The sequence below is a fragment of the Muntiacus reevesi genome, chromosome 8, assembly GCF_963930625.1.
Source record: "Muntiacus reevesi chromosome 8, mMunRee1.1, whole genome shotgun sequence".
NCBI lineage: Eukaryota > Metazoa > Chordata > Mammalia > Artiodactyla > Cervidae > Muntiacus > Muntiacus reevesi.
The window spans coordinates 61139145-61164873 of record NC_089256.1 but is presented as its reverse complement, the minus strand read 5'-3'; the positions used below and the strand labels follow the sequence as shown (position 1 = coordinate 61164873).

Genomic DNA, 25729 nt, shown 5'->3' with positions numbered 1-25729 from the left:
AGGTCTCTTCCAGTTGAGTTGGCTCTTCGCGTTAGGTGGCCAAAGTATTGGAGCTTCAGTATCAGTCCTTACAGTAATTATTAAGGGTTGATTTCCTTTAGGATTAACTGGTTTGAATCTCCTTGCTGTCCAAGGGACTCTTGAATCTTCTCCCACACCACAATTTGAAAGCATCAATTCTTCAGTGTTCAGTCTTCTTTATGGCCCAACTCTCAGATCCATACTTGACTACTGGGAAAACCATATCCTTTAGCAAATAACTATTGAATGGCAAATTGCAAATCTACTTTTCTATTTCTTGTTCTATTGCCTGCTTTTTCTGCAGAGGCTAAGAAAGATAAATGTCTTCACTTTATGAGGCTCTCCTATGGCTAGGGGTGGCCATATTACAGAGTTCTAACAAAATGAGACTTAATTATTTAGAAACCTCTTGAAAAGGTTTTGCTTATCCAGTAAAAATGGAGGTATCACTAACGTCACATCCCTCCCATTTCTTTTTGCCTTGAAAAAGGACGTAAGTCTCTAGAGACAGGGCAGTCATCTTGAATGTCAAGAGAAAGGCCAAGGGCTTCCGGTACTAACCTTGACATTCTTTGAGCTACTGAGCAAAGACAACAGTTACCTACCTCCAATCATTTTAAGCTAAGTACTTCTCTCATTTATTTAAGCAACAATTAACTTACAACCAAGGTCATTCCTAACTGATAACACCTTTAAAAGTGTGTTAATCCTTTGCAATTGGATTTGATTTTTCTTAAAACTCCAAAGTAATTTAGACTAATGTGCTTAGTCTCTCAGTTGTGTCCAACTCTTTATGACCCCATGGACTGCAGCCCACCAGGCTCCTCTGTCCATGGGATTCTCTGGGCAAGAATACTGGAGTAGCCACTCCTTTCTCCAGGGGATCTTCCTGATCCAATGATTGAACCCAGGCCTCCTGCACTGTGGGAGGATTCTTTACTGTCTGAGCTACCAGGTTCAATCCCTAATTCAGAGCTAAGTCTAGTAAACAAAGTTAACACCACTCTGTGTCAAGAAACAAAATGTGTGACATAAAGGAATTATGTATCATAGGAATACATTTCCTTTAAATGTTTCCTTGTAAATGGTTACAAATTGTAACCCAGTGTAGCTGGTGGCTGTTTTGTTTATTTTTCCTGCTTTGCCAGGAGGCTTCCAGAACTTCAGCTCTCTGATCAGGGGCTGAACCCAGGCCATGGCAATGAGCTCCTGGAATCCTAACCTAACCACTAGGCCATATTTTTCTCTTTTTAGACCATGATATATGAAGGATGAGATTTCTTTCTATCTCCAATAGCTTAATACTACAGGATATGTACTCAATCACTTCTAATGAAAGACTACTTCAACAGTTCTTCAACTCATTTACAATTCTGAAGCACAATGCCTGAAAAGGAACACAAACACGCCAGGTTGGGCATGTTTTGCCTAGAATATTTATCTTGAGAATCTCAACAAAAGTTAAGTGTGGGACTGAGGACACAAAGAACATGTTACACAAACTGGCCCCAGGGACAGTTCAGATGCAGAATATATATGCTACAGGTGGACATATAGAACTTGGAGAGAATTAAGTACTGTGACTTGGCTCACTGAACACCTATTCCTTTCACCTAAGCTACATTCACATGATGCAGGGACTGGGAAGCTAAAAACTATTTTCCAGATATCCTTTCAGTTAGAGTTTGTGATGTGACCAACGCCTTCTCATCAGATTCACTAGCCAGAACTGGGTCAGAACTGGGTTTAGTGAGAAGGCAGGACACAAGGCATCACTCCTGTGGAATGGTGGAGGCAACACAGTTCTTACTCTGGTCAGCAGATTCATATCTAGTAGCAGCTTCCCCAGTTGCCTCATTTATTATTGCCTAACAGACCATCCCAAGACTTCACTGTCCTAAAAGCATAATGACATCTCATGATTCTGTGAGGTAGCTGCCCTTGGCTGGGCAGTTCTGCTGGTCTCATCTGGAATCACTCAATCAGCCAGTCATCTGGCTGCTTAACTGGAGCTGGAGAGGCTATGATGGCCTCCCTGCCATATCTGGAGCCTCAATATTGGCTGTTAGCTGGTTCTCTCTTTCTAAATGGTCTCAGTAATCTCTAGTCTAGTCTAACAAGAGCTTTAACCATAACAGTGAGAGTGTTCCAAGACAGAAAAGGATAAAGCTGCAAGGCCTCTTGAGGTTCAGACTATGAACCTTGGACAGTACTTCTTCCACATGCCACTGGTCAAAGTTAGTCACAAGGCCAACCCTGCTTCAAGAAAAAGGGAAATAGATTCCAGCTCCAGATGAGAAAAGCTGTAAATGACTGTGGCCATGTTTTAAAATCTACCACATTAACTATGGCAGAGGCAGTTATGACTCTGAAAGCATAGTCTGGAACAGTAATTTTTACACCTGGCTCCTGAAGAGGAGTAGAACACCCCACCCCCAAACATGCCACTTTGGCATGGGGATTATTCTGAGCTGAAGGCAACTGAGAAGCAGCAGATATAAGAAAAACTCTCTGCCCTGCCCCTATAGGCCTAGAAGCAGGATACACACTTGTAAAGGTGTACCCACTCCCTGCCCCGCACCCCCCCCCCACCCCCGCAACCCCACCGTCTCTACCAGGAAGGACAGAAGTTAATCATAAGACAACTCAAGACCCTATGAACCCAGAGAAAGCATCAGAGGAATCTACATAACAATCTTTACTAACTTGCCCCCATATTAACTTCCCACTATTTGCTGCCCTAGAAACTCAAAGTCCTTTCCCTTTGCATTCTCATTTCTCTACAACTTAGATTTTCTTTTGTTAAAATGCCATATAAGACCAAGTTCTAACCATCCCTTTCGGTTACTCATCACTGAGTACTCCCAGGTATTCGTGCAAAGCACGGTTTCCCCTTATTAACCAGTTTTTTTGTTAGTCTGGCAGGGTCCCAGCCAATAAATCTAAGATTGGTAGAGGGAAAACAGCTTTTCCTTTCCCATATTATACCTTAGTATTGCCTGGTAAGCTCTTTAAAATAGGACACCATGGCTCCACATCAGACCAATTAAATCAGAATCTCCAGGGATGGAACCAGTGCATCAGTATTTTTTAAGGGCTTCCCAGGTAATTCTCAAGTGTGGGAGGGTTGAAAAGTTGCGATTTACCACAGATGTGGGGAAAGCTTTAGTCTCTACACAAATCACCTGGGGGTCCTGTTTAAAAAAAAAAAAAAAAAGATTCTAATTCAGTAGGTCTAGGGTGAGTCTGAGATGCTGCATTTCTAAACAAGCTCCTAACTTACAGACTGACAAACTATGGCCTGCAGAGAGAATTTGTTATTCCAGCTTAAAATACCTTTTGCATTTTTAAAGAGTTGTTTAAAAAAAAAATAATATCTGACAAAGACCTACATGGCCCTATTTTTTATCTAGACTTTTATAAAATAAGTCTGACAAACCCCTGTCCTAAACTGCTGCTTCATGAACCACTTTGAATAGCAGGAGCTAGAACCTAATCCCTCACTCTTCCAACAATATTTCCACTTAAATTACAGTAGTTATCTACAGGTTAATCCTAACTGACTAGAATTTAAAAAATAGGATTTGTAACCAAACGAAGAATTCCAATACAAAAGTTTAACTAGACTGACAGTGAGCATTTTTGGTTCATTCCCAGCATAGCATCCACACCCTCTTTCCCTCTCAAAAGAGTATCCTGGAATTTCCAGTCATTTGGTTGGAGGAGGTACACCAAGCTCCTGACTGGCGTAAGCATGTCACAGTTATTTTCTTAAAACTCATCTTGAGTTAATAGGTGGAAAATTAAAAGGGAAATAAATATACCAGATTTACTAATTTGTCAAATATTTAACCTAAATATATCTTAAGACTGTCATCTCAGTCTAAATTTAAGATTTATGCTCCGTATAAATGATACATACAACTGACAAATTATACAGACTTCTTTCTTTTTTTTTTTTTTTAGGCTTCTTTCAAGCCTAAACCATTTTTCAGAAGTGCTGCCAATAGTTTGATGATGGTAAAGTTTCTAAAAACTCTTAAGTGAGATGTTCTTCATTTTCTGTAAAGAGCCAGACAATAAATATTTCAGTCTTTGTGAAAACAACTTAAATCTCTGTGGCATACTGTTTAGTCTTTTAAAGCACAGAAACTATTCTTGGCTGGCAGGCTGCCTTGGGCCTGCCATTATAGTTTGCAGAAATTTTGAGGAATATCACCACCTGTAGTTCTTGTTTAAAAAAAAAAAAAGCAAATTCTCAGCCACACTTCACTCCTGTTACAACAAAAAATCACAAGCACTAAGCCCAGACCTCTGTTTTTTAACCATATCACTGACTTCATTCCTCCATATACTAATTTTAGAACCTCGAGAAGTGAAAGCAGATCTAATAAAGTTACATACAAAGAAACTTGCTTCTTTCTAGAAGTTAGATTTCAGCCTTACCTACAATCTCTTTTTTAATGTCACCGCAAAAAATGTCAATTTCAAACTCTGCATATGAATGACAAACTAAAAACTTGTGATGGTAATCTTCAACACCACATGTACTTGTTTCAAATGGTCTCCAATTTTTACTGGAGCCTCCTCTTTAACTAAGTTGTTCTTCTCTTCCTTCCCCTTCCTAACACAGATCTTGAATATTGAACACCTGTTGCTTCCTAATAGCTATATTCACTCTTCTTCCCTCTCAAACTATGCAGTTTCAACTGGGGTTTGGAATAAAGAATGAAATCAGGACCACTGATATAAATTACCACCTCCACCTGATCTCCTCATTCTCCCATCTCCTTAGGAGTTTTAGGTTAGTGCTGAGGCCCCATGTTCCCCTGTATCATGAAGTTAAGTACAATGTAAGCCATTTTACCACAAATCTCTGATCCTGCATTCAGTGCCTGTTTAGAACTACAGGTTCTTTCCCTCTTCTCCCACAACCCACATCCTTTCCCCCAACCCACCTCCTGCCCACCGGGCAAGTCGACAGGACTGAGCTAAGGCCTGGGAAATACAGTCTACAGACACTCCAGATGATTTGAAAATTAAGGATGCCCTTTGAGCATCCCCGTTATGATAATACTAAAATAGGGACTACAAGTTATTTGTCAACAGTGTGTAGGTCTGACTTGCATTTGTGTTAATTTACATGTCAGTTACATGCCTAAGAGAAAAAGACTTGTCTTGCCTCATGGGCACAGGTTCAGAAATCTCACATGGATTGTGTAAAGTTTCTGTGGTTAAAAAAAAAAAAAAAGAAAATCAAGGATGGCTCCACCATATTGGAGCCTCAATTATTTACACTGGCTAATGCCAGTGTTAAACTAAACACAAGGCTTCTTGCTATCATCTATCAGGTAGACTTCAGGCACTCATCTAACCAAGTAAGAAAACGGGGAATTGAAACTCTGTTAAACAACAGAAAGAAAATTCAGAGCCAAATACACGCTAGAACCTTAGTTAAGGGATTTCTCTCAATTTAGAGTTGAATTATTCTAATACAAAAACAGCAAATACTGATAGACCATACTCTTCACACAGCTGCTACTCAGGAAAAATCGAGTATTTCTTTCCAAGTCATCTGAAAACCAAATATTCCACTGTCTCAACTCTTTTAACAGAAAAGCCTCTCCCACAACTTTGCAAGAAGCAAAGTGATGCCCTCCTCTGACTCAGCCTTCCCTTATAAATTCCTCTAAAGAAGTATTCTGTAGAAAAACAAACTTTTATAAAGACTGATAAGAGAATAAAATCTCGGTCCTGCCACTCTACCAGCTGTGTTAATTCTTTATTTGCTCGCGGGATTATGAGGTATGGTGCCCAATCTGCCCTTTACAGATTACTTCCCCTTCCCGACACGCCCCTCCCGAGAAAGAGGCCACAGCGGGCTCACGGAGAGCTGGGCCGGGGCTGGTCACTGAGGACCCGGAGCGAGGTGGCACGACGAGAAGCGAAGACTGGACGGCGCGGGTAAGGGGAAGAGAGAGAGGAGGGACGCGTGAGAAGAAGGGGTGAGGCAGGGGAGGTACAAGAGGCCCGCACGGCCTCCGCACCTGAGGATGCGCGGCCGGAATCGCAGCTCTGAGACGCGAGAAGCCCGGAGGTCGGTCATTACCTGCGCCGGAGCAGCCGCGACGGGGCCAGGGCCGCAGTGAGCTCTTCGTAGCTGCGGCCGCCCACTGGCGGAGTCCACGCTTGTCCACAGCCCCAGCTTCTCTGCGCCCAGCCTCGCCACGCCATCTTCCCAACCTCTGGCCCACCATGGCCCGACCTTACCAACCCCAGCCGGAAACCACTTCCGGGGCGAGGGAGAACCATAGAGTGCCGAGAAGCAGCCTAGAGCGCCCCCGTACGGCAAAGCCCAGGTTCGACCTATGGAGAGTCGACAGTCAGTCCTCCTGGCACCGCTCGGTCTGGACCTGGGAGGGTCGTGGTCTAGCGCCCCGGCCTACAGCCTACTGGCCCAGGGGAAAACGAGGAGGGAAAACGAATTTACTGAATGATGCCATGGACCAGGCACTTTACCTAAGTTACTGCATTTATTACTCAAAATTACTGCAAAACACTTAAGATAGATGTTATTACTGTTATTGGTTTGTTGTTTTTTACCGAAGGGAAGTGAGTGAAGGAACCAGTATTGCAACCCAAGTTTTCTTAAATTACTACTCTTTTTACTGCACTTCACCATTTCATGATATGTTACACTGAAGAGTTTGTGCATGTAACAAAAAGTCCAAGTCTGGCATGAAAATCTAGATTCTAAATAAAACTCAAACTTCCTGATCAGTTCTTTCCCACCTGTCAACTTTATTTTCTGCCACTCCATCCCTCCCTCTTACCCTAGCTGTGATCATACTGAATCATCTGCAGTTTCTGAAAAGCACAACTTTTCCAGTCCTTCCTTTTCTGGAGTTCGTATTACCATCCTCACTGCCCAAACCACCTTTCCCTTCTCTTCCTACCTAAATAATTTGTCCTTCAGACCAACTTGGAGCATCACCTCTTCTAGGAAGCTGTAGGAAAAAGTTCTCCTCCATCCTGGCCAGGTCTGAAAGTTAAAGTGACAAACACATTAACAGGACAAAAGCACACCAATTTTATTAAATTTTTACATGCTCATGGAAGTCTTCACAAAGGAATGAAGATCAGAAGAGGCTAGAACAGGAAGTTTTTATACCTTTTCTACAAAGAAACAGGGCTTCCCTGGTGGCTCAGTGGTAAAGAATCCACCTGCCAATGCAGGAGAGGTGAATTTGATTCCTGAGTTGGGAAGATCCCCTAGAGAAGGAAATGGCCACCCATTCCAGTGTTCTCCCTGGGAAATCCCATGGACAGAGGAGCCTGACAAGGATGCAGTCCACTGGACACAGTCATATGCAGTTTAGCAACTAACACAACACAGCAACAGACAAAGAAACAATCTGTGAAGAACTATCCAGATGATGGGGCTTGGGCCAGGGGTAGTCCAACCGGGATTAGGTAGTGCTTATCTTCCTTAGTAGGAAGAGAAGTGTTAGGTTAACAGAGTTAGTTGCAGATTGCACCAGTGTCTCTTGTTGAACAATAATATTAATAATTATTAGTAATAAATACTCATAATAATCAATATGGAAGCTGCAAAGAACAAAGAGCTTTATTTAGGGTCTCAAGAATTGCAATTCAGAGGCACAGATTAGGGTAAAACAAAACATATTCCGGGTAAGAAAAGGAATCAGAGGACTCTAAAGGCAAAAGCCACAAGGTTGTTCAAGAATTAGAGAGTTCCCTGGTGGCCTAGTGGTTAGGATTCTGGGTTTTCACTGCCATGACTTGGGTTCAATGCCTGGTTGGGGAACTGAGATTTTCCCCAATAAGGCAATTTTCCTTAAAGGATGGACTCTTGCTAGTTATTTTAGGGTAAGAGTTTAATAAACAGGTAGGCTGTGATGAGTTAATTTTAGGCTGAGTCAAATAATTATCTTGAGTTTCTGGAACAGTGAATAGATCTTCTGGATCCTGCCATTAAGACAATAAGTTGTCCAAAGATCAGATTCTTTGGCTGAGAAGAATCTGAGAAGGCTGAAGAGTGCATAGGTCACACTTTCTCAATGATTTCCCAACTCTCTAAACTATAGAGGTCTCTTAGCAATACTGACTCCATTTTTATTTTACTTTCACATTGGTCTCCAGTCTTTGGACTGATAAGGATCTGTCTCCTTGAAAGGAAACATTTATTTTCTGTCTTTAGAAAGAAAAAGAGGGGGACAGGGTCTGCATTTGCTGCTGCTTTTATGTTATATTTTATATTTGCATTTACTGCTTCTTAATTGCCTTTAGCTCAAAATAACTTTTATGTCAAAGAGTCATATTTAGAGGTGACATTTTGGTTCCCATTAAGTCCTTCCTCTTAGACCTTCACTCTGATTTAGGTGAACTTGAGCACTGTAATAACACCACATTCAATCTCTAAATACTAATTAAACACATAATGCCAGGCAGTATAGTCTTCCCTGATAGCTCAGTTGGTAAAGAATCTGCCTGCAAGGCAGGAGGCCCCGGTTTGATTCCTGGGTTGGGAAGATCCACTGGAGAAAAGATAGGCTACCCACTCCAGTATTCCTGCACTTCCCTTGTAGCTCAGCTGGTAAAGCCAGGCGGTATACTAAATCTGGGATATACTTTAGAAGACACTATCTCTGACCTCACAGAGATCTTGCTCTACTGAGGAAGAAAGGAGCAAGGCAATAAACAGGCAATTACAATACATTGGAAGAAGTGCTACAGTCAGAGAAGGAGAAGGCTCTCTCGGGGTTTAGAGGAGGGGGAAATAATGCAGTCAAGGGATAAGAAATGGGAGGTAGGGGAGAAGGCTTCCCAGAGAAAATGATGGAGTTTACCAGGAGAAGAGAAGGGCTGAAATATTCTAGGCAGAGAGAATAGCATTTGTGATGTCTTCCAGGGCATGCCTTACTTTAAAAACTAAAATAAATTAACCTTGCTTTTGTCAGTTCAGTTCAGTTCAGTCTCAGTCATTTCCGATGCTTTGAGACTCCATGAACTGCAGCACATCAGGTTTCCCTGTCCATCACCAATTCCCAGAGATTGCTGAAACTCATGTCTATCAAGTCAGTGATGCCATCCAATCATCTCATCCTTTGTTGTCCCCTTCTCCTCCTGCCTTCAATCTTTCCCAGCATCAGGGTCTTTTCCAGTGAATCAGTTCTTCACATCAGGTGGCCAAAATATTGGAGCTTCAGCTTCAGCATCAGTCCTTCCAATGAATATTCAGGACTGATTTCCTTTAGGATTGACTGGTTTGATCTCCTTGCAGTCCAAAGTACTCTCAAAAGTCTTCTCCAACACCACAGTTCAAAAGCATCAATTCTTCAGCCTTCAGTTTTCTTTATGGTCCAACTCTCACATCCATACACGACTACTGGAAAAACCATAGCTTTGACAAGATGGGCCTTTGTTGGCAAAGTAATGTTTCTGCTTTTTAATATGCTGTCTAGGTTTGTCATAGCTTTTCTTCCAAGGAGCAGGCGTCTTTTCATTTCATGGCTGCAGTCACCATCTGCAGTGATTTTGGAGCCCAAGAAAGTAAAGTCTGTCACTGTTTCCATTGTTTCCCTATCTATTTGCCATGAAGTGATGGGACCGGATGCCATGAGCTTAGTTTTTTGAATGTTGAGTTTTAAGCCAACTTTTTCACTCTCCTCTTTCACTTTCATCAAGAAACTCTTTAGTTCCTCTTCACTTTCTGCCATAAGGGTGGTGTCATCTGCATATCTGAAGTTATTGATATTTCTCCCTGCAATCTTGATTCCAGCTAGTGCTTCATCCAGTCTGGCATTTTGCATGATGTACTCTGCATATAAGTTAAATAAGCAAGGTGACGATATACAACTTTGACATACTTCTTTCCCAGTTTGAAACCAGTCAGTTGTTCCATGTCTGGTTCTAACTGTGTCCTCCTGACCTGCATACAGATTTCTCAGGAGGCCGGTAAGCAACCTTAGAGGCTGCTGGGTCACAAACAGCTGCCAGCCCTGTGAGGGGGTCATCCAGGCAAGAGAATTCTAGGCTTTTTGCCACTTTCTGGGACCCTGCATGCCCAATGGGGCCCATTCTGGACTACCCAGGGCCTGGGTATGGTTCCACACAGAAAAGAACATGTCTGCAAGAAAGTTTCAAGATCTCAAAAAGCCTGTAAGAGAATAGTGCTCAGCCATAAAAAGGAATGAAATATTGCCATTTGCAGCAACATAGATGGACCTAGAGATTATCTTATCAAGTGAAGTCAGATAAAGAGAAATATATGATATTACTTATATGTGGAATCTAAAAAAAGCGATACAAATGAACTTACATACAAAACAGAAACAGACTCAAGAGACACAGAAACAAACTCATGGTTACCAAATGGGAACGAGGGAGGAAAGGATAAAATAGGACTTTGGGATTAACACATTCACAGTACTATATACATATAATAATCAACAAGGACCTACTGTATAGCACAGGGAACTAGATTCAATATATTGTGATAACCTATAATGTGATCATCTTTTTTCAGAAAAGAATCTGAAAATATATATATATATATACACACATATATGGGCTTCCCATGCAGTCCATGGGATCGCAAAGAGTCGGACATAACTGAGCAACTGAACTGAACTGATGGGCTTTCCAGGCAGCATAGCGGTAAAGTATCCGCCTGCCAACACAGGAGACACAGGAGACGCGGTTTCGATCCCTGCTTTGGGAAGATCCCCTGGAGTAGGAAATGGCAGCCACTCCAGTATTCTTGCCTGGGAAATTCCATAGACAGAGGAGCCTTATGGGCTACAGTCCATGGAGTCGCAAAGAGTCAGATACAGCTGAGCACACACACAGGCACTCACACATACTGAGTCATTTTGCAGTACATATGAAATGTTGTATATCAACTGCACTTCAGTTTTAAAAAAAGAAGGAAAAAAAGCCTAGAAGAACTTGTACATTTGCTTGCAGAAAAACTAGAGGCTAATTAATACAAGTTTCCTTATTTCAGGCTGCAGTTTTCCCAGCTCAGTTTAACAGTTGTGGGTGAAAAAATTAATAGTCGATCTAAGAAAGGAATGGAAACTTTTATTAGAGCCAATCTGAGGATTCTAACCTGGGAGACAGTCTTTCAGAAAGCTCTGAGGACTTCCCACCTGTTAGAGGTCAAAGCATGGTTATGTAAGCTTTTGAGACAAATATACATCAAATGATGTATTATTGACAATTTACATAGTGCAGATCTGCACATACGAAGGGAGTTGTGGGTCCTGTGTCATTATGGCCCTTTACAAAATTAAGAAGGACGGCTATCTCTTACGGAGGTCCGGTTACTGGCCACACACCACACACTCTCAAGGGGAGCGGGGAGACCGAAAGCTGCAAGGAAATTTTTTGCTTAAATTTTTTCCTGTCTTGCCATAAAATAGGAATTTTATTTCATCACAGTGATGACTGATATGCTACTAATTAGAAATGTTGGTTCATTTTGTCCACTGGAAAAAACACACAAGAGCAGTGAGTTTCGGTTTTATTCAGGGACAGTACTGAGGACTGTGGCCCAGAGCACAGCCTCTCAGAGAGCCTCAAGGAGCTGCTCCTAACAGGTAGGGGAGGGGTCAGTATGTGCACGCATTTTTTGTGGAAAATTGTTTGTGCACGCACACGCTCAGTTGTGTCCAACTCTTTGCGACCCTGTGGACTGTAGTCCGCCAGGCTCCTCTGTCTATGGAATATTCCAAGCAAGAACACTGGAGCAGTTTGCCATTTCCTACTCCAGGGATCTTCCTGACCCAAGCGTTGAACTCGTCTCTCGGACATTGCAGGTGGATTCTTTACCCCTGAGCTACCGGGGAAAACACAGGTAGTGAAGCAGGAAAAGTTTACTACTAATCAAGAAGAACAAATATCTCAAGGTAATGATTTTAGTGCTTATCTGTCTATGTAAGGGAAGATGAAAGCATCTGGGGTCTTTGAAATCCTTCCTTAGATATGCATCTTAACTACCTAGGGGCCCTTACATCCGAAACACAGAATGCACCCTCCTGTTTTTCTATCCTGAATTCCCCTCAGGGTGCACTGTCACCGGTGACTGCACTACCCACTGTAAGTGGGTCTTGACTTAACCCTTCATATAAGGAGATGATGAGTGACACTTTTTGTTCTTTTTTAAAATAATTTTTATTGGGTATAGTTAATTTGCAATGTTGTGTTAGTTTCAGGTGTTCAGCAAAGTGAATCACCCTTATACATATATCCACTTTTTTTTAGATTGTTTTCCCATACAGACCATTGCAGACTACTGACTTCACTGTAATATACAGCAGGTTCTTATTAGCTATCTATTTTATAAATTGTACTATATATATGTCACTCCCAATCTCCCAATTTATCTTTCCCACCACCTTATCCCCTGGTAACCGTAAGTTTTCTATATCTGTACTTTGTTTACCAGTCATAGGTACATCTTTTAAATAAGTCAAAGGATAAAAGATATTTCTTTCTTAGAAGTCAGATTTATTCAGATATGATTTATATATAACATTCACCCTTGTAAGTATGCAGTTCAGTGATTTTTGACAAACACATTCAGTTGTGTAACTGTCACCATAATCAAGATACAGAACATTCCCCTCACCCCAAAAAGTTCCCTTGTGTCCCTTTATAGTCAATCCACAACCCTACTCCCAGACCTTGCCAGCCACTTATGTTTTATGTCCTATAGTTTTGCCTTTCCAAGAATATCATAGAAATGGAATCATATAGTATGTTTCGTTGTGGATATATATTTTCATTTCTTTTGGTTAAATAGCTAGGGGTGAAACAGCTGGATTGTATGGTATAATGTTAAATTATACCAGAAATTGCCAATGTGATTGAACCATTTTACATTCCCATCATCAGTGTGTGAGAATTCCAGTACTTAGGTTCAAGACTTTGTTTTTAGCAATACAAATAGGTGTGTAGTGGTATCTCATTTTGACTTTAATTTGAATTTTCTAATTAAATTATTCTTTTTTAATAGGCAATATTTGTCTAGAGACACAGTGGGGTGTTTTTTTTGTTTTTTGGCTGTGCCACGAGGCATGCAGAATCTTGGTTACCCGATCAGGGATTGAACAGATGCCCCCTGCAGTGGAAACGTGGAGTCCTAACAACAGGCCAACCAGGGAAGTCCCTGGAAACATAATGTTTTAAAACTTGAGGCATCGTAGGTTGCTGGGGAGATCTTTCCCAGTCTTGTGGCTGCAGGGGCATGCACTTCTTGCCTCTGGTCAGGAGAGGGCAGGAGAGGACAGAAAATGAGCTTCCCAGATTTTGACTGTCAGGGGCTGCATCAATAGTATTGAGATGCATTACTGCATTTAAATGGCAACCCACTCCAGTACTCTTGCCTGGAGAATCCCATGGAGGGAGGAGCCTGGTAGGCTACAGTCCATGGGGTCGTAAAGAGTCGTACACGACTGAGCGACTTTACTCACTGCATTTATGGTTTTTCTCTCTGAACTCCTGAGAGGCTACCTCGTGAGACTTGACTCCCCAAATTAATCTTGTGACGTGATTCAAGGCCAAACCTCTTAACCAACCTTATAAAATCCTAGGAACTGAGCTACCAAAACTGAACCACATTGGTAGAATCCTTAATAAGTATACCCTCCAATGTCACGCATCAGAGCTTGTGTTAGGGAGAACCACAGGCCACTAAGCTGGTAAACTCTGTTCTTCTCCAACTTTTCAGGAGCTGAGAGAGACTGAGGCAGGTCTTTGTGGGGGACAAGCGCCACACTCCGGTCTGCTACAGGACCTCCTCTCTAGGACCTGGATGGGGGCAGTTTAGACGGGGCACGGCATAGATCGTCTGGGGCTGGGGCTGCCGGGTGCCCCCAAAGTTGTACTCCAGCCTGAGCCCTGGGCTCCACCCTGGCAGCTGGAACGAAAAGGTCCTGAGGAGGATGGCAAACAGCAGCAAGAGCTTCATCCAAGCCAGCTGGTCCCCTAGGCACACCTGATGCCCTGGAAGCAGAAGGAAAGGTCATGAGGTGGCAGGTAGTCCTGCAGTGGTCCCATCGCACCCACCACCCATGACCAGTGCTACACCCCATACCTGCGGAGAATGGCAGGAAGACTTCCTTGACCACAAAGTTTCCATCCTTGCCCAGGAAGTGGCCAGGGTTGAACTGTCAGGGGGTCTCCCAGCTCTCAGGGGCACAGAGCACAGAGGCCAGGTTGGGCAATAGGATGGTACCCTGCAGAGACGAGCTGGTGTAGCTCAAGGAGCTTAGTTGACCCAGCACCCAACCCTGATGCTGGGCTGACATGAGCTCAGGGAACACTAGGTGTGCAGGTGAGAGTTGTCTAGGGCCAGGGAGCCCCAAAGAGATTCAGCAGAGAGACCCTGACAGCAGTGAAGTTGCTGGGCATTACTCTCTTGGCTAAGGGGCACCCACCTCCATCCTAGGACCGGGCTAGAGACACAGTTCCTGCCTCCGAGGAAGAGGGCCAGTGGCTGGTGGGCATGACCAGAGGGGACCAAGTCCTGCGCAGGGCAACAAACGGTGGTGGTGTGTGTGAGAGAGACTGTGTGTGTGCGTGAGAGAGAGAGGAGAAATGGAATGGCAGACAGACAAAGCGTAAGGAAGACTGACTAAGGAGGCAGAGAGAGAAGAAGAGACAGAAAGTTTCACTCCTTAGAATTAGGGAGAGGAGAGGGTGACCTCTAACCCTAACCCAAGCCCTCACTCTACCGCAAAGAAGAGTGACTGGAAAGAGAATCAGACTGATCAGATGGGAGCCCACGCCTCCTGTTGGTGACTTCTGCTCCGTACCTCGCAGGCCCTGGGCTGAGCAAGAGGCCCAAGGGGAGCCAGGAAGGGGTTTGCTGTGGCCCCGGGACCTGGGACACACAGCCCCAGGGCTCTGAAGCAGGCCTCTTATTCTGCGGCTCCTTAACCAACACCAGGGAATCAAATTGGTCACCCCTGGGGGACTAGAGAACTGGCCACATGATTCTTGGCTTTGACAAAGACATCTTGAAATTAAAGACAAAGCCCCAGCAGTTTGAAGCCTGCACATCAAAGAGAAGCCAATGAGGAATGCAGAAAAGAGATAACATGTATCTTTTCAGAAGCCCTCTCCCCTCTTTTTTTAGTTGATCTACTGAAACCTAAAGGGAGGGGCCTGACCCTAGCCATCCAGACCGACAGGCACCCAGGCCTCTTCACTCCAGGCTTTAGGCAGAGGCTTTTACATGGGAAGCACATGTTCCTGCTGCTGCCTGAGCAAGCTGTTTCCTAGTTATCGTCCTGGGACTTCCACCCCACACTGTTTTACCTCCCTGGGATAAAGAAACCTCTGCATTACAGCAGTTCTTAACAATCTCCTTTGGATGCAAAGGCTCTGGGCAAGATGCTCTTTTCCCTTCAGAGTTATTTATGTCCTGTTCTGGGTGATGTTCTGGACTTCTTGCAAAGTGACTGAGCGACCTTAACTCGTGGGACTGGCTCAGACATAGCCAGTACTCAACAAGGCAACCCTCCCTCTCCTCCAAATTATAGAACGGTCTGCCTGCTGGGTACCTCCTGGGGACTCTAGCCCAACTTTTTCCCTGTAAGTGGCAGCTTGGAGTTTATAATCAAACAGAATGTCTGAGGAAATGGGCTGTATTAGGGGCCATTGCTGTTGTCACTGTCACTCGACTGTTGGAATGGTTAAGAACAGTTTAGGAATATCTGTAACATTTAATGATCTACTGTCAAGCTTTAATTTTGCTTTCAGGAGACATCTCTTGCCCAAGCTGGGAAAGCTGGATATTGATTCCAGGCTGTTAATGGTTCCCTGGAGCTCTTATCACAGAAAAAACTCTTAGAATCAATTGGCAAGAATGGGCTATTAATAAGGAAATTTCTAATCCCAGATGGCATAAAACAGAGCTGAATTCTAGTTCCCTCTTTGTCAACTTGACCTAATTTGGTATAACTCTTAGACCACCAGGGCCTGGGGCCTCCTACCAGACTAACAGCAGAATGAGTTGATGACATGGTCCTATCCTTACAATCCAGGAGACATTTAACCTCTGAACATGATGATCAAATACTGCCAAAGACTGTTCAGTATTAGCCAACCTAACAGAACAACAGACAAAGCAAAGCATCTCCATCCAACATGCTGGCTCATTTACTTTACTAAAATGGGATTTTTGGAACAATATGAATGGCAGGGAGTATGATAAAAAGGACATAAAAAAAGTTGGAATCAGAAGGACATGAATTAAACTCAGTTAAGTTTCTTACTAACTGTGTGTTCAGGGCAGTTACATGAGCTCTCATCAGCTGTCTGTTTAAAAAAAGAATAACAATAGCAACAACATCAAAAGGACAGGATTATTATGAAGAAGAAAATGTATGGAGGCAGGGATCTCAAGTCTGATCAAATTAATAAGAATTTAATGATCACATCCTGCCAGGCCCTTGCAATCAAATCTGCCCTGAATCACGGTTGTAAGAGTTGAACAAAGAATCTCATGATGGAGAAGATGGGGCTCCCATACCTTCTCTCCAGCCATCATTTCCATGGTGTACCATCTTGTACCATCAAGGCTTCTAGCAAGAACAGGCTGCAGCATCAGTGCTGAGCCAAAGCCCCTTTCTGAGTGAAGGCTTGGGGCTCTGACCATCACCTCCATGCACTGGGTGCCAAGATGAGAGACTCTGCCACATCGTCATTAAAATCGGCAACCTTACCATCTGTGCTTCTTTAAAATGACACCCCACTCCCCAAATGATTCTTGGTACCTGGCATCCACTCCCCGTGAAACCCTCTCTGCTTGAGGGTGGGCTGGCTCTAGTGACTCGCTTCTGGCAAATAGAATATGGCAAAAGTCATGATATCATGTGGGATTAGGTTACAAAAAGACTAAGGCTTCTGTCTTCTCACTTGCTCTAATGGAGTTCAGCTGTTTTAAGCTCCCCTCTGTAGATTCCCAGTGTCAAGAAACTGAGGGCGACCTCCAGCCAACTGCCCAGAATCAACTGAATCCTGAAGATGTGGGACCTCCTTATGGAGCCTTCAGGGAAGACTGCAGCTGCAGCCAAAAACTTCATCATAGCATCATGAGAGATACCGAATCAGAGCCATCCAGCTAAGCAGCACCTAGGCCCTGACCCAGAGACACTCAGATCTCTGACTCTCAGAAATGCTGTTGTTGTAAGTTGCTAAGTTTGGGGGTAATTTATTACACAACAAGAGAGGTAGGCTTCCCAGGTGGTGCTAGTGGTTAAGAATCCACCTGTCAATACAGGAGATATAAGAGACACAGGTTCAATCCCTGGGTTAGGAAGATCCTCTGGAGGAAGGCATGGCAACCCACTCCAGTATTCTTGCCTAGAGAATCCCAGGGACAGAGGAGCATGGTGGGCTACAGTCCATGGGGTCACAAAGAGTCGAACAGACTGAAGCAACGAGCATGCAGAGAGGTAGACAGTTAATTCAATAAACATCTTTTACTTAGGATTTGCATAGCAGTCAGTCATTGTGAAGACTGAATGCTGTAGTGGACACAAATCCTTTAACACAGTGAGACTTGGCAGAGAGCAGGTTATTAGTTTTTAGAAATTATTAGAACCCATTTCATGTCAGAAACCTGTCTCAAGTTGGATCACCAGAGAGCTATAAACCTCAACTCTTATCTTTTTTTTTTTACTCCATACAAAAATGTATTCATGTCAACTTTCATCATTTAAAATGAGTTAGAGGTAAGAAGCTACCATTTGGAAAAATATTCCTGTATCTTTTAAAAACTCCTACTTAAGGCACCACTCAATATATATTATCTACTGGCCTTCAAAAGTGTGTTATGAATGATGACCTTCATAATAATTTCTTGGAGGGTGATAAGCCAAAGTTTTCCTCATACGGGTATGCTTGCTTTAATTACATGAGAGTCATAACTAATTTGGATTTCCTCTTTTGCCTTGACCCCAAGGTAGCTCAGACTCAAGTTTATGTACATATACAGTAGCTGTTTTCCACCTAAATAGTTTTTAACTTTATTTCTCTATCTCTCCTTATTCAGTACTTGTCCTTTTAACCTCTAAAATCACTGAGGATGGTGATTGCAGCCATGAAATTAAAAGATGCTTGCTCCTTGGAAGGAAATCTATGACAAACCTAGACAGTATATTAAAAAGCAGAGACATTACTTTGCCAACAAAGGTCTGTATAGTCAAAGCTATGGTTTTTCCAGTAATCACATACAGATGTGAGAGTTGGACAGTAAAGAAGGCTGAGCACTGAAGAATTGATGCCTTCAAACTGTAGTGCTGGAGAAGACTCTTGAGAATCCCCTGGACTGCAAGGAGATCAATCAATCTTAAAGGAACTCAACCCTGAATATTCATTGGAAGGACTGCTGATGAAGCTGAAGTTCCAATACTTTGCTACCTGATGCGAAGAGCCAACTCATTAGAAAAGACCCTGATCCTGGGAAAGATCAAAAGCACAAGGAGAAAGGGATGACAGAGGATGAGATGGTTGGATGGCATCACCGACTCAATGGTCATGACATAAAGAATTCAGAATTACATAGTCAGCATAATCATAGATACATTAAAAAAATGTGGACAGAAAAGATTGGAAAGAAGAACATTAAAATATGTGCAGGGGTTACTTCTGAACAGTACAGAATATTAAAAAATCCCTAAATGAGTATATTCTTTCACAATCATAATCCTCTTGTCTGGAATGCCATAGATAGAGATGGATGCATGGATGATTGACAGCCGGCAGACAGGCAGAAGCTGGAGCGGGTGGCTGCCCCGCAAAAGGTGCATTCTGCAGGCGCTGGATCGGTCGTGAGGTCACACGGGGGCCACCTACCTTGAGCACAGGGTGGCCGTGCACGCAAGTGGAGGTCACGCACTGGCGCACGGCGCCCACCGTCACGACGCTGCTGAGGCGCTGCGCCTCCTGGAGGACAGCGCAGGTGTAGAGCAGTCGCTGCGGTCCTCATAGCGGATGGCTCTGGAGGTGCCTAGCACTGAGTCCAGTTCCTGCTACACCTTCTCTGCCGGCAGCTCCGCGTGGGTCCCAGGACGGTGCTGCAGCTCAGCCTCCCCACCGTCCTGGTTCACACCCGGAGGTAACCGCGGAGGCTCGGGTCTCCTAGGTCGCCCCACCTCACTCAGCCACCCTTGGTCCCAACAGTGACAGGCTCTCTCTAAGGCAGAGTGCCTGAACAAGACTTTGCAGGGTTTGCTTCTCTAGCGGTTCCAAGGGAAGGAGAAGGATTCATATGTGATTACCCACTGTGTACCAGGTTTCCTATATGCAAGGAGTCCTATGGAGTAGGAATTGTCTTCTCCATTTTACAGACAGGAAAACTGAGGCTGCAACCAGACAGGTACTCTGCTGAAGGTCACAAAACTGGTGGAACCAGGATGTGAACTTAGGTCATGGCTAGTCGGTCCCTGAGAGAACTCTAGCCACATTTTCTTTGTGATCGTGAGTGGGCATTAACACAGGGCCTGGCACTTAGAGGTACTGAATCAGTACTGAATGAGTGAAATAATACCACCTCATCTCACACTGGTTTTAAGTGGTTGAATTACTTACCCAGGATACTCACTAAGTAGCCAGGAATAGAAATCCCTTCCCTGCCCCCTCTCCCCCTTCTGATTCAAAGCCATGAACATTTCCCATATCACAGGGGTCAGAACAGGGTCCCCCTCCCAGGGCTACAGACCAAAGCCAGTGACAGGGGCCGGTGCCTTCAGCCCAGAGGCCCACAGTCCAGGGCAGTCAGTAGGGTGTACCCATTGGCCCCCTTACCCTGGATGGCTCCATGTTGGACCATGTAGATAAGCACCCAGTACAAAGTGGTGGCCATGGTGTCTGCCTCCCAGAAACAGGTCAACCACCACCTGGATCAGGTTCTCTTCATTGAATGTGGAGACAGGGTCGTCCGTGGCCTAGTGGGTAGGCGGTGGGGAGAGCCGCTCCAGGTCTGAAGCTCTCCTTTAACAGAGCCCTGGGGTCTCCCTGAGAGAGGCCTGGCCAGTCCCTAGACTTGTGACCAGAATTCTCTGGGTAGAGGGAACTGACCCAGGGGTGCTGGCTCTGACATCAGCTAGGGCCCCTGCTTCCCACCCTACCCATGTCTGCAGGAGCCAGCGCTGGCCTGGGAGAAGAACGGAGGAAAAACCCAAACGCTGCTACTTTGGCATGCTTTGAAAGATTTGAGGCCAGGGTGAGGAACTGAGTTCATGGCTTTGAAACGAGATGCAGCTGGGAAGACTGCCCCTCCCCCTGCTCTGGCCCTCCCCCCCACCTCCAGCCCTCTGCAGCCCTCTCAGGCCCGCCTTGATGATCTGGGCCAGATAGTAGCTGATGAAGTCCTTGGGGGCCTCAGATATCCTGAGTTTGTGCCTGTTGAGCTCCCGGTGGATATAGCCCCACACAGCCTTCTGGTACCTAAACATCTGGTAGGGGCCAGGCAGGCAGCAGAAGGCCCAGGGGAACAGGTCGTTTAGCTGTGGGGTAAGAGGCCCACCCAGGGGCCACTCAGGTGCCAGCACTGAGTCAGGGGAACTGAGAACGTTGCTGGGGATGCTGAAGGGGGCTGAGACCTCTGAGGTGGGCATCAGGAGGAACCCGGAAACAGGTCCTGTGGCCCTCCCCCTGCCTAAGTGACACTCACCCGGTTATGCCCTGGCTGAGGCCCATGCCCATATCGGACCCCCAGGGGTCCAATGACCCGCACACCTGCCTCCTTGAGCGCCAACTTAACTGGCACCAAATGGTGCCGACAAAGGCCAGGCCAAAGTTAATGGTTTGAATCAGTTCCTGGAAGAAGGGATCCTCCGAGAGGAAGTGGTGGCTGAACACAAGGGCCCCAATGACTCTGGCTGTGGATATGACAATGGGTGAAAAGAAAGTGAAGTCACTCAGTCATGTCCAACTCTTTGCAACCCCATGAACTGTAGCCTAACAGGCTCCTCCGTCCATGGGATTGTCCAGGTAAGAATACTGGAGTGGGTTGCCATTTCCTTCTCCAGGAGATCTTCCCAACCCAAGGATTAAACCCAGGTCTCCTGCATTGTAGGCAGACACTTTACCATCTGAGCCACCAGGGAAGCCAGGAAGACAATGGGTGCCTGAGGGTCAAAGGGTCCATCTGAGAGCAGAGGGGCAGGGCTCAGGGTGAAGAGGCAGAGAGCTCTGCCCTGAGCACTCCTCCAGTCTGTATACAGCTGCTCATTGTATTATTCATTCATTCTCAGTCCTCAGTGTTCACTCAGAAAATGATCACTGAGCACCAGCTATGGGCCAGGCTTGGTGATACAGGTGCTGGGTTTGCAAGGAGAGGGGTGGGAGACACACACCACTTTAAACACACTAGAATGTGGGGCAGGTGTGTCCCAGCTGGGAACAAAGGATGCAGGGACCTGGGATTGGGGAGGGCTGCTTAGCAGGTGATGTCAGCCAGGTCTGAGAGGAGCTGGGGTTTCTCACAGGGAGGGAAGGGGTGTGGGTTAGGATATTCTAGAGGAGGACAAGCACGTGCAAAGGGTCTGTGGTGTAAAAGGCCCGAGATGTTGGGGGGAGCACATTTCCCCGTCTGTAGAGAAGGGCTTCAGGCTTCCCCAAGGACTGGACATTCTGGGCCTGTGTCCACCCACCTGCCCACACTATAGAAATTTCCGATTTACTGATGTAGCATAAGTCCCCTCTTGGACCTGCAGAAGGTCCACTCCTTTACACTTGCGCGCGCGCGCGCACACACACACACACACACACACACACACACACACACACGGTTCAGCCTCCCTGCAGGAGTGTGCTATGGGGATTGGGGGGCTGTCCAGGCCACTCCTCACCCTGTTCCCGGTGGAAGGCCTCGACCAGCTCTGCCGCCTCTTCCTGCAGCCTCAGCTCCAGCGCCAGCGGGCCTCAGCCCAGCCCCCGTAGTGTGGCCAGGCAGAAGCATCTCTACTGCCACCAAATGTGTGCCCATTGCTGCAGATGACTCCTGGACCTTGGGTGCGGCACATCTAGCAATCCCTCCCAGCCTCCCGGGCCAAGGCCGCCCGGCCCGCACCCCGGTGGGGAGGGCAGACCCCTGGCGGCCTTCCCAGTCAGCTCTGGGATGGTGCTCTGGCTGGCCAGCCAGCCAGTGAGGGGCATCTGCGGCTCATGGGGTCCGTGAGTCTGGTGCCGTCCAGGTGGGCTCAGCTGTGCCCTCCTCCTAGGCTGCCAACCTGATTTTGCTTTTAAGAGTCCCCATAGGAACTGGAGGAGGAGATAAAGAAGGGAAGGGAGGACAGGGCCTGGAGGGGAGACAGGGGGCGGAGGGCGTTTGCTGAGCCAGGTGCTGTACTGGGCACCTTTGGATGTGTGGCTCACTTAACCTCCCCCCAACCCTGTCCCTGGGAGGCGAGAGCAGTCAGTCTCCCCATCTAACAGACGGGTGCGCTGAGGGACAGAGAGTGAGTGCCTCGTCTGGAGCAGAGCTGAGACTTGACCCAGGTCTTTTTAACCCCCGGAACTGGTTCCTTCCCACGCCACCCTCGCCCCTCGCACAGAGTTATCTGAGGAGACCCGAGTCCTCCCAGCAGGTTCCTCCATGTCAACAATTCTGGGTCACCCCACTGGATCCCCACGTGCAGTCCCCACCCAGCCACCCCATCCCCAGCAGGGAGGGCAGCCTTGCCTCTTTCTCCAACTAAGTCCCGGAAGAGTGGGGTGAGGGGCCGGCTTGAGAGCTTCTCTGAGTGGGAGACCAGGGCTTTCTTCACCACCTGGAAGCCGCTCAGCACCACCACCGGCGCGCGAGGCCCAACCACGCTGTGAACACGTGGTTGTGAGTCTGAGCCAGCTGCGGAGAGATGGGGTCCCAGGCTGAAAAGAAAGCTCAGTTGACCCCATTCCCTGCACCATCCTTTTGGCATGAACCCCCTTCTCACACCCAGTACCCACCTTTTCAGGGCGCTCGCCACCCATTCATCAGACAAGCCAAACCCCGGGTTCCCACAGTTGGCACTAGTGCCAGCAGGGATCACGTCACAGGATCCCTGTGGGCTTAGCATAGTCAGGGCCCAGGACTTACACACATGGTGTCTGATCATTGAACCTCAACGACCCTGGGAGTTGGGTATGTTCCACCCATTTCACAGATGGTATTAAATTATCACTATACTTTCTCCAGAGCTTAGTGTCCAGTGTGGCCTTTACACAGGTTACTTTAGCTTTAGCATACCATCAGTGTGGGTATGAGGTACATATCATTATCTTTATTTTATGGCAATGGAGGCCAGGGAATTCCCTGGTGGTCCTGTGGTTAGGACTCCATGCTCTCACTGCTGGGGGCCAGGTTCAATTCCTGGTGGGGGAATGAAGATCCCACAAGCTGCTCAGCACAGCCAATAAAAAAAAGAAGAGGAAAAAGAAAAGAAAATGGAGGCCAATAAAGAAGCAAAAGACCAGAACCTCACACCCAGGCCCCATGACTCTCAGTGCAGTGCTTTCTGGGGAGCCTGGGAATCATGGTCATCTCATATCTTCAACCAGAATTTTAAAGAATACTCAGTTGTCATCGATGAGAGCTGAGCGTTGTCATGGAGAAGGGAATTGTCTCCAGCCCTCTAGTTCTCATTGGAAGTATTCGTTGGAAGGACTGATGCTGAAAGTGAAGCTCCAATACTTTGGCCACCTGTTGCGAAGAACTGACTCATTTGAAAAGACACTGATGCTGGGAAAGATTGAAGGTGGGAGGAGAAAGGGATGACAGAGGATGAGATGGTTGGATGGCATCACCAACTCAATGGACATGAGTTTGAGTAGGCTCCAGGAGCTGGTGATGGACAGGGAAGCCTGGCATGCTGTAGTTCATGGAGTCGCAAAGAATCAGACACAACTAAGCGACTAAACTGAACTGAACTGAACTCCAGTTCTCAGCAATAAATCAGTTTTGGCCTGGGTTTCAAACCCTCCTCCTTGCAACAGAAGCCCTTCTACTGATGGGATCCACCCAACCTGGAAAGGGTCTTAGTGCCACAGCGTTACTTGAGTGTACCCTTGGGGGTCCCAATCTCCCCAGTTCCCAACCCAAGTGGCTTTTCAGAGAATGGCTTCAAGCCACAAACAGCGCCCCCTTAGAGCAGAGTCTGGTGAAATAGTGTTCTCCACCACGTTACATTGGCTGTGGAGCTCTGCCTCAGAATCCTCTTGGGTGAGCTCTGGGCAAAGTCCTTATAGTCAGTGTTTGCAGTCCCTCAACAACCCTGCACTGGATAGATGAGGAAACCAAGGCTCGAGGCCATAAAGCGAGTGAATGGCAGGAGCAGGATTCACCCTGATGTGTTTCTGAGCCCAGTTCCTTACTTCTAGTGTCCCTGGGCTGAGGGAGAGGGTCCATGAGCCCATCCCTCCGGAGGGCCTCCAACTCAGGATAGATTCCCTACCTGGAGCAGTGTTGCTGGGTGCAGCTGAAAGCTCAGTTGCCACAGGTTTCCAAGGATGGGGAAGGAGAAGGGACCAGGAGGAAGGTGGTTCCTTTCCCAGTAGATGGTGCTGAATTTCAGGAGCAGGAAGGAGGCGGCCAGTTAAGCCAGCCAACTGAGCAGGGGGCACATCTCAGGCCTGGAACCCCTCTCCCCTTGTCCTCCAGCCCTGGCTGCAGTGCGCCCCAGCCGTTTCTTTAGTCCTCCCTGGCCATCCTCCTCTCTCCACTACCTGACCTCTGCTTTTGTGCCAGCACTCTCAGGCAGTGTCATGGAGAGAGGCAACCCCAGGAATCTTCTCACGATGGAATAAATCCATTTGGTCACACCGGTCACACCCGGCCTGCTACTCAGCAGGGCCACAAGGCTCTGGCCTGCAACAGGTTGGGACACCTTCACTCCCAGAGCAGCCTCACCCCTGGCCTGTGGTGCTCAGCCCCTCTCAGCTGACTGCCCAGGTCAATCCAAGGAAGACAGGGCAGTCACTGGCTGCGGCATGGTTCCCCCCCCCCCGCCCCAGAGATGCTCTTCTGGCTCAGCACGCCACCAACTGGACTTGACTGTCTTACTCCCCTCTGCCCAGGTGCTAAGCAGCCTCTCTGGAGGCCCCATCAACCTCCCAACCCCAGCTCCATCCTCTAGTCAGTTGGGACTCTTTACCTGCCCAGGGGTGACCATGTTTGTCACTTGTCGTGTTCTGTAACCTCTGCTTTTATCTCACCTATCCTGGAATCAGATGGTGGAGTCTAAATCCTAGTCCTTCCCTCACTAGGTGAGGAGCTTGGGCAAGTTTTCAGCCTCCCCCTGCCTTGGTTTTCTCATTCATAGGGTGGAGATGTTAATTTTAGGCACTTCCTCAGAGAATTGTTGTGCCAGGTGAGGCAGGAGATAAATGGTATGCTCGAGTAAACTGAGGATAGTTTAATGAAGAGATGATGCAGGGACCTTAAATCAGGTGCTCTGTGACAACCTAGAGGGGTGGGATGGGGTGGGAGGCGGGAAGGAGGTTCAAGATGGAGGGAACATATATATACCTATGGCTGACTCATGTTGATGTATGGCAGAAACCTACACAATATTATAAAGCAATTATCTTCCAGTTAAAAATAAATAAAAAGTTAAAAGATTTACAAAGGTGTGTGGGCAGGGGTTAGGGGAATCACAAGGCACAGTGCAGTGCTCAGGGCAGCCACGTG

The 25729-nt window shown here is 46.4% G+C and overlaps 1 protein-coding gene and 1 pseudogene across 1 annotated transcript in view; both read right to left on the bottom strand.

Moving 5' to 3' along the window:
• PARL (presenilin associated rhomboid like) overlaps nucleotides 1-6302 on the bottom strand; it is a 54201-nt gene extending 47899 nt beyond the window's left edge. The window contains exon 1 of the mRNA XM_065943000.1: nucleotides 6131-6302. Within this exon, the coding sequence (XP_065799072.1) occupies nucleotides 6131-6255 (125 nt within the window). The 5' untranslated portion in view covers nucleotides 6256-6302. The remainder of the gene's footprint in view (nucleotides 1-6130) is intronic.
• Nucleotides 6303-13834: 7532 nt separating this feature from the next.
• On the bottom strand, nucleotides 13835-22218 carry LOC136172957 (cytochrome P450 2J4-like; annotated as a pseudogene).
• Between the last annotated feature and the right edge of the window lie 3511 nt (nucleotides 22219-25729).